This window comes from Sinocyclocheilus grahami, unplaced genomic scaffold (genome assembly GCF_001515645.1).
Source record: "Sinocyclocheilus grahami isolate Dianchi unplaced genomic scaffold, SAMN03320097.WGS_v1.1 scaffold268.1, whole genome shotgun sequence".
In the NCBI taxonomy this organism is placed as follows: domain Eukaryota; kingdom Metazoa; phylum Chordata; class Actinopteri; order Cypriniformes; family Cyprinidae; genus Sinocyclocheilus; species Sinocyclocheilus grahami.
The window spans coordinates 1,790,312-1,802,164 of NW_015505447.1; the positions used below are offsets into that span (position 1 = coordinate 1,790,312).

The window sequence follows — 11,853 nt, forward strand, 5'->3', positions numbered from 1 at the left end:
CACACACACACACACACACACACAGTCTCTCTCACACACAGTGTCTCTCTCTCTCTCACACACACACACACAGAAGGATTATGGTTATGATAGAGCATTCCTATTGTCATGCAAAATTAGCCATTTTCTCACACTGATAAAACAATGAATTTAAGTTTTAATAGGAATAAATGGACACTAAGAAAAAATATGAGCTAAAGAGGACAGTATGTGTGGTCTGTACTCAAAGTAAATGTGTTTGATTTAAATGTGCGTATATTTTGATTTTGAATTCGAAATTAACCTCTCAGCAAGCTCTGCTCTCTCCTCTGTGCGCTCCAACTCTCCCTCAACGATCACCAGCTTACGTGCCACCTGTAACACACATCAATACTTCCTGGTCATGACATTTTTTCCATTTTATTGAATGATCGGTACTTAAAACATGTTTATGCAACATTAAATCAAACTTTGAGCAAAATGGTGTGGTTAAAATTATTGCTATTGTTCACTAAAGGTACAACCATTAAAATTTTTTTTTTTCATGAACTGAAATAAATTAAAATACTTAGATGAAAAACTAAATTAAATATTTTGATTTTGAATTCGAAATTAACCTCTCAGCAAGCTCTGCTCTCTCCTCTGTGCGCTCCAACTCTCCCTCAACGATCACCAGCTTACGTGCCACCTGTAACACACATCAATACTTCCTGGTCATGACATTTTTTCCATTTTATTGAATGATCGGTACTTAAAAAAACATGTTTATGCAACATTAAATCAAACTTTGAGCAAAATGGTGTGGTTAAAATTATTGCTATTGTTCACTAAAGGTACAACCATTAAAAAAAATGTTTTCATGAACTGAAATAAATTAAAATACTTAGATGAAAAACTAAATTTAAATAAAAAATACAATACAATAATAAAAGCTTATTTCAAAATAATAAATATTACAATACTATATAAATAATACTGAAATAACACTGGTTAAATTACCTCCTCATATTTGCGGTCGGCCTCCTCAGCAATGTGCTTGGCCTCCTTGAGTTGGATCTCCTGGAGCTCCATCTTCTCCTCATCCTTCAGAGCCCTGTTCTCAATCACCTTCATCCCTCTATTCCATGGAGAGATTGAATTAAATGGAAGTAGGGCAAGTTAGGGTGGGATGAATGAGCATCACTCTGAATGCGTTTGCCTGACTAGGCGAACGTACCTCTCGCTCTCATCTGCGGCCTTCTCAGCTTCCTCCAGCTTCTGCAGGGCTGTGGCCAATCTCTCCTGTGCACGATCCAACTCTTCCTCAACAAGCTGGATACGCCTGTTCAGAGAGGCCACCTCTGCTTCAGCCTACAAAGCAAACATGACATAAATAACAGGAGATTAGTGCGGATACAATATTCCACTGAACTTCAAGGGAGCATGAAGTGATGTGAGATAAGGAACATGAGGATGGTAAAACACTGGGATAATCTCGACGAGCCAAGACAACCTGGAGACAAACATGGAGTCAAGACTGGAAACTGGAACCAATGAGACAGGAAAAACTTCATGTGGTGGAATCATTTGGGAGCTTCTGCTTGAGAAGAGTGGCACCACTATGTTTGCAATGGGCAATTATTTTGTGATGAGTGAGCGTACACAGTGACTCAATTTTTTTTAGCAAGGCGTCAGTATTAATAATGCTCTGACTAAGGAAAGGGATTATTTAAATCATTGGTCCAAACCAAATTTCAGCATGGAACATGTCACACTGAGTTATGGACATTAATGATGCCTCAAATGTTGCTTACTGAAGAAAGGTGTGCTTATGACTTTCTGATGTTCACCCAGTGGACGAAAAAACAGGCAAAAATCCCTCAGACATAAAGGAAATGGATATCTCTGCATCACAATATTGTAGAGACTTAGTAGTGGGCTTTTTTGACTCAGATAGCAGGCAGTCACTCACAACACCATTGCAACTTCCTAGCCACGCCCTAGCAACCAGATACTACACCCTAGCAACCATATAACAACCAAAAACATCACAGGAATGGGCTCTTGGGGCCCCAGTCTTATCTAGTTAATATGTACCTAAACTCTTTCAAACAGATGTCAGAATCTTTCAAGATTCTGAAATTATTTCAAGAGGAATCACTTACAAGATTTTCATTCTAGCAGCAATATCGAAAATAGCTTCTACTGTGTCAGAAACTACAAATCCTGAGGAAGTTTTTGTATAGGAAGCGATCGTGCCTTTCATTCATTAGTGCAACTGAATAAGGAGGGGCACTTCTGCACGTTTATTGAAATAAAGTCACATTTTTAACAATACTGAAGATTTACGTGGTTAATACAGTAACGTCAACGGTCTAAGACCACTGAAACTCGGTGGGCTCGAAGCTCAAAAACAGGTTAACAACCGCGCGGCCCGCGCCCCGTCAGCTGAGAAACAGCGCTCGAGCAAAGCTTGCGGATATGACGACACCGCTAACAAACACTGGAGTTTCGCTCCTAATAAGGACTGAGGAATCTGAAGTCTGCGGGTGAGTTCATATCAAGCAATGCCAATCAGACGGAAGGCATGGTTGAGTGATAAGCGACTTCAAGCACACACACAAAAAAAGCAACCTAGACAAATGTCTAATTCAATTAAAATTCACAAAAGTTGCCAAAGGTTAAAATAGGCTGCTAAAAGCCCAAGTAACATGCGTGAACAACTCAAAAGTGGCGATTGAGCACCTGATGACCCAGATGTTACCGTGCTCGAGCGAAAAGCACTATTTGAACAAAATGACACAAATGAAACTGAGAATGAGTGATTCAGCGGGATCTATTTTGTTACTTCCTTTAGGCCTCACCCACAAAAATCCAGCAAACAATGTGAGACTAGTAGGATGAGCTAAAAACCATCTGAGGTTAGCACATCTGAGCACACAGAGTGACATGTCATCGCATGCTTTTTGTATCTATATACGCCAACACATCTCACTCTGGGTTTTTGCATTTCTCTTATGAAATATATACGCGGGTACAAATGAAAATCTTAAATGAAGATGAACCAGTGTGCGCATTAGCTTGTAGGTTTTGCAATAACCATCTAACCGGCCCATCTTTTCTTAGACTTGATGGTCTAGAATGAACAAATCGTTGTCACAGACCACTCTAAGCGCATACTTAATGTTTATTAGATATCGAAATAAGTTTAACAGAGTTTCAGTCACATAATTCTTCGTAAAGTTTGTTAAATCTGGGCGTGAAAGTAAAAACGCACGACCTCCGCAGAAAAACGCATATGATACAACATAGCGATTGTATCGAGAAATGAGACGGTTTTACGTGAATACAAGTGTCGCTGTGGATGCATTGATACACTCACCTGCTCCCTGGCACGCTTCCCACAATTCCCTGCGTTACATTTCAAATTTGATGTTTCTTCTTAGTTTTTTCTTATCGGTTTTGTATATTAGGGTTGTGTGTTACACCTAATGTTGTTAAATGAATGTTTATTGCATTATTTCAGTTTCATGTGTGTTACCATGATGGTGTTTAGTGTTTGTGTGAATGAAACTGTGCACCTTCTATAAATGTTATTATTTAAAAGCTGCTTGTGATGGGCTTTGGTTCATCATGTGACTTTCTCATCACCACCTGCATTTGGTGGTTATCAGTGTATTACAAAGGTACAAAACAGATTTCAGTAAGGTTGGTATATTAACATTATATCAGTTAATGAAATTACAGTATTTAACTGTAAATTTAAGTTAAAACCGTAAAACCTAAAACGTTGCTACCGTATCATTTACGGTAAAATTCCGGCAACCACAGCTGCCGGTTTTTTACCATAAATTTTACAGATTTTTTTTTTACAGGGTGTGTAAAGTTGTCAGTGCAATCAAATCTGGGATATTACTGAATATTATACATCAAAGCAGCCAAAGGGGCCACAACAGCAAATTAATGTTACACAATCAGTTATGTATATCATTATGAAATGATCCATTATTACATTTTGCTGCTTTTTAACAATTAAAATAATGTGTTTTAGTCTTATGTGTCATTTGTAATCCTTCAGAACCACCATCCACTGAATCATGTCTGGCATATTTAGGCTGTAAACGAGAACAAGGCGCGTTACAAATCCTTTACTTGTCGTTACGTGTAATTCCATTGATGGTGTCACAGTAAGTTCCTGTGCTTTTGAGCAAACAAACCCTGATTCAGTTTCTTATTGCAGTCTGAGTAATGACAAAATCACATTCATATATTTTCATGTGTCAACGTGTGTGTCAGAAGGCCACATTGGAGAGATAACGTGTGGACACTTATAAATCTGTTGTTGGCCTGCCTGTTATAGAAACAGACCGATTGGTGTGATTTATATTTTAGTTTTTAAACAATATTCATACCATAATAATATTAATTATTATTATTACATTGATTACACATAATATCAGTTATTACATTTAAATACTTACATTTTCTATTTTATTATTATTATTATGATGTTATGTTTGTATTGTTGTAGTCTAATGATTATTTACTTATTGTGTAAAAGAAGTAGATATAAATAAATAAACAAGATTTCTTCTGCTACATATAGGTATATAAACAAAAATAATCATTATTGGTAGTAAAAATGTTGGTCGATCTCTAGTATATAGGTCTGCCATAGTTATTATCTATAGATTGTTTATGTTGTGTTATGTTGAATTGTGTTGAGTTAAGTTGTGTTATAACTAAAATGATTTTTTTAATAACCTTCAAGGAGCACCTATGCAATTGAGAGATTTAAACAATGTGTAATTGTATCTTTCCGTTAAATTAAATAGTCTGACATTGTGATTTGGATTTAAGTCTACTGAGAGATTCCATTATAGAATTTACCCACAGGATTACATGAGGTCATAAAAAAGAATCCAGTGAACAAGCTGAATTCACAGGTCTGGGCAAAACTGAACAAGACTATAGTAATGCTGTCTGTTGTCTGTCTGTGCAATCTTTCTAGTATCCGTACACTATGTCCTGCTGAACACTGTTCAAAGAATACCCAAGGCTATGGTTTTATATGTTCATTTTGTAATTATTTCTACAAAGACTTTTAATATTGACAGACCTTAACGGTTTAGCCTCAGAACAATGTTAAAGGTAAAGGAATGTTGACTGATCCTGAATCATTCTGTTGTAGACAAGCACTGCAAAATCATATTGCATCATCATTTCCTGTTTCACCTTTCCGGCCTCCCTTCCCTAATGTGGAACAATTTCCAGACTCCATTTATAACTTGGGACCTTTATCATATGTTGCCACCATCTCACCAGATGATGGCGCCAGGTGATCTAGATTGTCACAACAGCCCCACTCATAAAATCATTTTCTACTTTTTCAGCTATAAATTATTGACATTTTGCTTGCTTCTCATTTTCTATATATAAACTGAGGGGGGAAAATGTTTGGGGTTATAAGATTTTTTTTAATGTCTTTGAAATAAGTTTCTTATGCTCACAAAGGCTGCATTTATTTGATTGAAAAATACAGTAAAACCGTAATATTGTGAACTATTTTTACAATTGAAAATAACTGTTTTATACGTTGAAGATATTTTTATTTATTCCTGTGATAGCAAAACTGAATTTTCAGCAGCCATTACTCCAGTCTTCAATGTCAAACAATCCTTTAGAAATCATTCTAATATGCTGATTTGATACTTAAGAAACATTTCTTATTAAAGTTGAAAACAGTTGCACTGCTTAGTATGTTATTATGAAACTGATATGTGATATATTATTTTAAATATATATATATATAATCTGTGATAAGAGACAAGAGATAAAAGAAACAAAACTGAGCATTTTAACTCTTTTCGGCAGCAGAGATTTTATATCTTTAAAAACTAAAGCTTATGTCTCTAATGGCCTGTTGATGCTATAGGTCATAGGTGACGAGATGCATGGTTTGACATTCTGACCTCAAGACACACTCACATAAACGCAAGCTCACTTACATCAACATGGTAAGACCCACTGCAGCAGCTGTACGCATTTGAAAGACTCAAGAAACTATGACAATGTTCTTACTATTTCTACATTTATGGATGTATGTATACATTTATGAGCAAAGGTTGTATCTATCCTCAAACCTTTCACATTTTCACCATGACTGCTCTGGACACTGTTAGGCCGCTTGCTCTGAGCTCTATTTAAAGGATCCACCCCCGGATTCAAACCAGATCACTGTGTCTAGTCGGCCTGTCTGTCAAGTTTGCACTGCATGATGATGAGTGACTAATTGTACTCTAAATTACCATTAAATCCAACTCTTTTTAACTGTGTGGGGTAGCAAGGTAAGTGATAGCTTGGTGGTGAAGTTTTGAGTCAAGGTTGTGATGAAAATAGATTTCAAAATGACAGCTGTAATGGAGCAACCCACACTCACCCTCTGTTTGGAGCTACTGTTCTCATGCTGCTTGTCTGATTAGGGGTTGCCAGATTCGAAACAATAAATCCTCCTCGCTATATTACAGTGTGTCTCCCTACAGTACTGACATGAAATCTTTTTCTGCTCTCCCTCTCTCTGTAAGGTCAGAGATGATCTCACAGCCTGGTTTAGGTTGATTTAAGACACACACACACACACACACACACACACACACACACACTTCAAAGCCTATGGTATTTAGTTCATCTTCTAAAGGCCGAATTTTATGACAACAGGTGTGCCTGCTATATCCGGAGCCCAGAACAAAGGGACAACGACAGGCAACAGATAGACATACTTGGTGTAACAGAGTTGAGCGTGATGGCACAGTCTTAGTTTAGCTGTCAAAGACGGAGTCAAGTTACACAATGGCGATTAACAATGAAGTGCCTTTTGCTTATTTGAAATGAATCAGTTCTTGAGTTGCATAAGATATATATATATATGAAAGCATTAGCAAATAGTTGTCGATTTTAAAGTCCACGTTGAAAAATGTTAGAGATAAAAGCTAGTATTTTTAAAAAAACACTCCAAACATGACTATTCAAGAAGAATACTAAAAATACAAGACTTACAAAGCTTTACACCTCTAGTCTGTTCTGTTAAAGTCTGTTCATGCCAGGAAGGTTCTTTCTTATGTTCATTGTTCCTCTCGCAAACACTGATTTACAGCCCTGCTGCTAAATCAGCAGTCTCAAGGTAGTAATTTTCTCACCGAGGACTGCAGGCAAGAGTATATATGCACAATATCACCCACACTTTTTGTCACCTCGTGTGTGGATAAGTTGGGAACCAAGAACTTATTCTGATTGATTCAGAATTAACCAGTTCGGTTAATATCAGGACTAAATGACATTCAGTTAACGGCTCTCCACATTTTAAATATAAAAGAGTTCAGTTTTTTTAGAGTCACCACAAAATTGCTACTGAATTCACAGCGCAAAACAAACACGACCAGTTTAGCAATTTCCAAACAAATGAGTGTCATGAGCCGGTTATTTTTAGTGAATCAACAACAACATGCAGAGCTACCACTGTAGTCTGACTACCAAATAGGGTTGCCAACTTCAGCAAATGAAAATACGGGACGGTCACCTTTTTGGGGTGATTGTCCAAACCCCAATATATATTAGTATGCATGAAAATGCGTTTTTTGCAACTTAAATTATAGATTTAATGGGCTGCTTTTGGTGCTTGACACCTTTTTATTGGTCATTTTGTGTTTCAAGAATAAGGTCCAAGGTTAAGAATTATGCTCTTAGTTACTTAACTATAAAATGTTTTTCTCTATTTATCAAGATTACAATAGTGAAAGACGACTTCCCTAATTATCACGTCTTTTGCGCGGCGGGATGTTGGACTCATGAAAAATAATCACGTTGTTTATATTCACCAAAACTGATTTACTGAAGTGAAAACATGGACGGAATTGGCGTTAGAGCGAGCGCCGCTTGCTGTTGCACAAACAGTCAGGTTATCAGTTTAAGTCAGATCATTGTTGATTCAGTAATGTCATCGTCCAGCTCAATTCAGTTCTGTTCCATTAGTGTCTGTGTAGTCAAGTCAACAATGTTGCCAGAAATTGTGTCCCCAACAAAGCAACCCAAAGGCGACAGTGGAGAACCAAACCCCATCAAAACCTTGGTATAAACCAGGCTCAGTCACGGGGCCAGTTCTCCTCTGGCCAGACGAAACCAGCATGGTGTGGTTTAATTCCAGGCTGCAACGCACGTCAGCACTACCAGTGTAGTCCAATTCTTGAAGGAATGACTCTTATGAGCCGGTTCGGGGGGATGCAGCGCTAACCAGTGTAGTACGGTTCTTAAACAAATTACGCTTTTGATTCTTTTTAGTGAATCGACAGCATGTAGGCCAACCAGTGTGGTCTGACTCTGTAAGAATGATTCTCCTGAAAAGTTTTTGTAGTGAATTAACAACATACAGCGCAACCATTGTAGAATCTAGCTATAATTCTCAGACGAATGACTCTAATGTGTTGATTCTTTTCAGTGAATCAAACACATACAGCCTAACTGTGAAACTTAAACGTGATTGGTCATACTGTACGACATTGGGTAAAGATACACATTATGTGCTTTCTTTGTCAGTAGTGAAATTAATTAAATATATATATTTGATTGTGTAGTTATGTATGTTTATATAGTGTTGTTTTTTTAATAATATATATTTAGGCCAGTTATTACACTGCATTTATGCTGCCTCTAAAAAGATTGTGAAAATTGTGAAAAAAAAACATGTTGACAAGGCATTTTAGATGACAGTATGAATACATTTAAGGGTAGAAATGAGTTCGTCTGGCTAGTTGACACCACAGTCAAAAAAAGGGGGTTGTGACACAGTGTCAGCTGTGGAGGAGTGAATGGAGAGAATGAAAGTAATGGAGGGGTGGGACCAACAAGAATTCCGGGATGCAGTTTTAAGAGTTGCATTTGTGTTTGTGTGTGTTTTGATGCTTTGTGATTGTCAATCACTCACATCTGCAGCTTTCTTCTCAGCTATCTCCAGTTTCTCCTGGGCGTCCTTCAGGGCCTCTGAGTATTTATCCAACTCATCTTCAGTTCCCTTCAGTTTCTTCTGCATCTGAATCAGCTCATCCTCATGCTGGGAGAAAGAGAGAAAGAAAGAAAGGAAATATGAGAGTGGAGGAGATAGAAAGGGAGGGGGGAGAGAAATATTATCGGTATGAAATCATCCACTATAATACATCTTCACACATACCCTCATGCCCCATCACTTCTACCTTAATTGGCACAAAGCAACACTTTCCAGGGATTTTTTGCCCACCTTCTTCTGGTGATGTGCTAAGATATGCAGCTTACCAAAGCTATACCTTGTGTAAATGTGAATATAAATACACTCACAGGCAATCCAAAACTTTCACACATCCTCAGCCCTATCCGCAACTCCCCTCTCCATCGCTTGCTAAGACTCTGTTTATCCGCCCTGTATTCTTTCAGATCACAGCCATGCAACTGCTACTTAGTGTTGGGATCAGTATCTAAGACTTCTCATATCAAGCCTTGGTGGTGGGTGCTTATTTTCCAAGAAAGGTCTTTGGACAGTTGTCAGAATTGACCAGGTGCATTATATTCTTTAATGGATAGTCCAATCAAAAGTGAAACTTCTAGCATCATTTACTCCCCTTTCTTCTGTGGAACAAGAACAAGATCTCAAAAATACTATGGAAGTCAATGGGACCCGAAACTGTTTGTTCGAAGGAAAGTCATACAGGTTTGGAACAACATGAGGGGAGTAAATAATGACAGAATTTTCATTTTTGGGTGGACTATGCCTTCAACAAATTTACATAGTGTAAAATGACTTATATCTTTGTCTCATATTCAGATCTGTTTTGGTCCAGAATGAAAAAGTGGGCCTTTGATGCATTAAGCATTCAAACCACATCTTAAATGATTCAACATTTGGTCCCCCAAATTAAAAACTCTTCCTAAACAGCACTGAAATGAAGCATCTCCAACTCATCCCATTTAGTCAATATCAGTTTTAGTTTTCACAACCTTTGACCTTTCCACCTCCGCCTCACCTGTTTGCTTCTGTCCTCTGCTGCTTTCTTGTCGGTCTCCGCTTGTTCTGCCTGATCCAGAGCGTTCTCCTTATCCAGCTTGAGCATCAGCATCTTCTTCTTGACAGCCTCCATCTTGGCGTTGGTGAGTAGGGCTCACGGTACGAGAAACTGAAAGTGGCAGTGGAGAAGGTGAGGGCTAGTGGTTTAGGAACAGGAGCTGGTCAAGCAAGGAGCGTGGACAGAGAGGGAGTAAAGTGGACAGAGACCAAACTCAGCCAGGGATAGTGGGAGGGCATTTATATCTGGGGGCATCAGGCCATGCCCAGTTTCTAATAAACTCCGCCCACTTACTCATTATAGCTCACCTAATACAGTCATAAGTCCTGTTTGGTGTCTGATGTAGTAATGATGTAGTGATGTAACGTTAATTATCAGGACCTTATCATGATTGAAATTCAGTTTAATTTTATTATTAACACTATTTGAAGCAACTCGTCAGCAACTATACATTCACTCCAGATAGCTTTCACTTATATATTTCTTTTTTCTTGTGCATCTGTTGTTTTCATCCTTCTGTTACTAGATCATTCCGTTGGGAAAGAATGAGCTGGAAGATATGACACAACAAAGACAAGAATGGACGCCAATGGACAGAACTGAGGTTCGGCTATAATAAGACAAAGCCGCTGTGTTTGTGACAGGCACAGGTGTGTGTGTGTGTGTGTGAGTGTGTGTGTGTTACATTACTTGCATCCCCAGCTGCACTGTTCCTTTTATGGCTCGTCAGTTGCCTCTATTCATAGAGCAAATGGCTTATTTTATTAGTAAAAAGTAAGTATAAGGTTTATTAGTCAAATGTAATAGTATACATTTTTATTTTATTATAATTGTCATCATTTCTGATCTTATATATATATAATTTATATTTGTCTACTAAACTTGCATTTAAGAATGAATCTTAATATCAAGGGTGTTGTTCTCTATCACAGATTTTCACATCATGCATCCATCTGCATTCTTTACTTTAGAAGTCCTTAATGATTAGTTCTACAAATACAATAATAATATAAAAAAAAAATGTATCTTGATTTTTTTACGTAAAAAAACAACAACATACTGGAATCATTTATATTTGTAAACTACGCTTGCATTTAGGAATTAACCTTAATACCAAAATCATAGATTTAGTCTTGTCTAAAATTTTAACTATAGTGTACAAAGGGTCTTCTCCTCTAGCACCGATTTTCACATCATTTTTTTCTTTTCATTCTTTAGACGTACCTTTGGATTAATGATATGTGTATATGAAAGCACATTTTTGTAATAGTGATTAGTCATTCATGTGCGTCTTTAACAGTAAGTTCCACTAAGCTCTTGCTGAAGTAAAGGGACAATGATGGTGTCAGGTTATGAGTGAGCAGACTATTTTCAGCCGGGGGGCAGGGTATGGTTAAAACTCATTGTTTAAGTACAAATAAAACAGATTTAGGTTAGCTGTATTTAGATTTAACTATAGAATGTATTCAGAAAGGAAGAAACTATGTTTTGCACTATGCAGAAAAGGAAAGTTTTATAATAAATCTCTGATAAATAATGCATCACATCATTCCTTCAGTAAAGACAGTTCACTGCAAGGTGAGGGAGGGAAACTGTTGCACTGTAATTCAGAGCAAGTCGGTGTACACTCTTTTTTTTTAAGTGCTCTGTTTTGTTCAATAGATTTACTCATTCTTTCATCACACACTTTTAGTTTAGGATAATGAAGTGATGGATGAGGTAGTATATATATATATATATATATATATATATATATATATATATATATGTGTGTGTGCGCGCGCGTGTGTGTGAGCTATATTCTCTGTGC

General features: G+C 37.3%; 1 protein-coding gene across 6 annotated transcripts in view; it reads right to left on the minus strand.

Moving 5' to 3' along the window:
• tpm3 (tropomyosin 3) overlaps positions 1-10,253 on the minus strand; it is a 23,815-nt gene extending 13,562 nt beyond the window's left edge. For all 6 annotated transcript variants that reach the window (XM_016291195.1, XM_016291193.1, XM_016291194.1 and 3 more), the window contains exons 1-5: positions 10,005-10,253; positions 8,936-9,061; positions 1,196-1,329; positions 979-1,096; positions 597-667 (exon numbers count right to left, since the gene is read on the minus strand). In XM_016291195.1, coding sequence (XP_016146681.1) covers positions 597-667; positions 979-1,096; positions 1,196-1,329; positions 8,936-9,061; positions 10,005-10,118 — 563 coding nt within the window. In that variant the 5' untranslated portion in view covers positions 10,119-10,253. The remainder of the gene's footprint in view (positions 1-596; positions 668-978; positions 1,097-1,195; positions 1,330-8,935; positions 9,062-10,004) is intronic.
• Between the last annotated feature and the right edge of the window lie 1,600 nt (positions 10,254-11,853).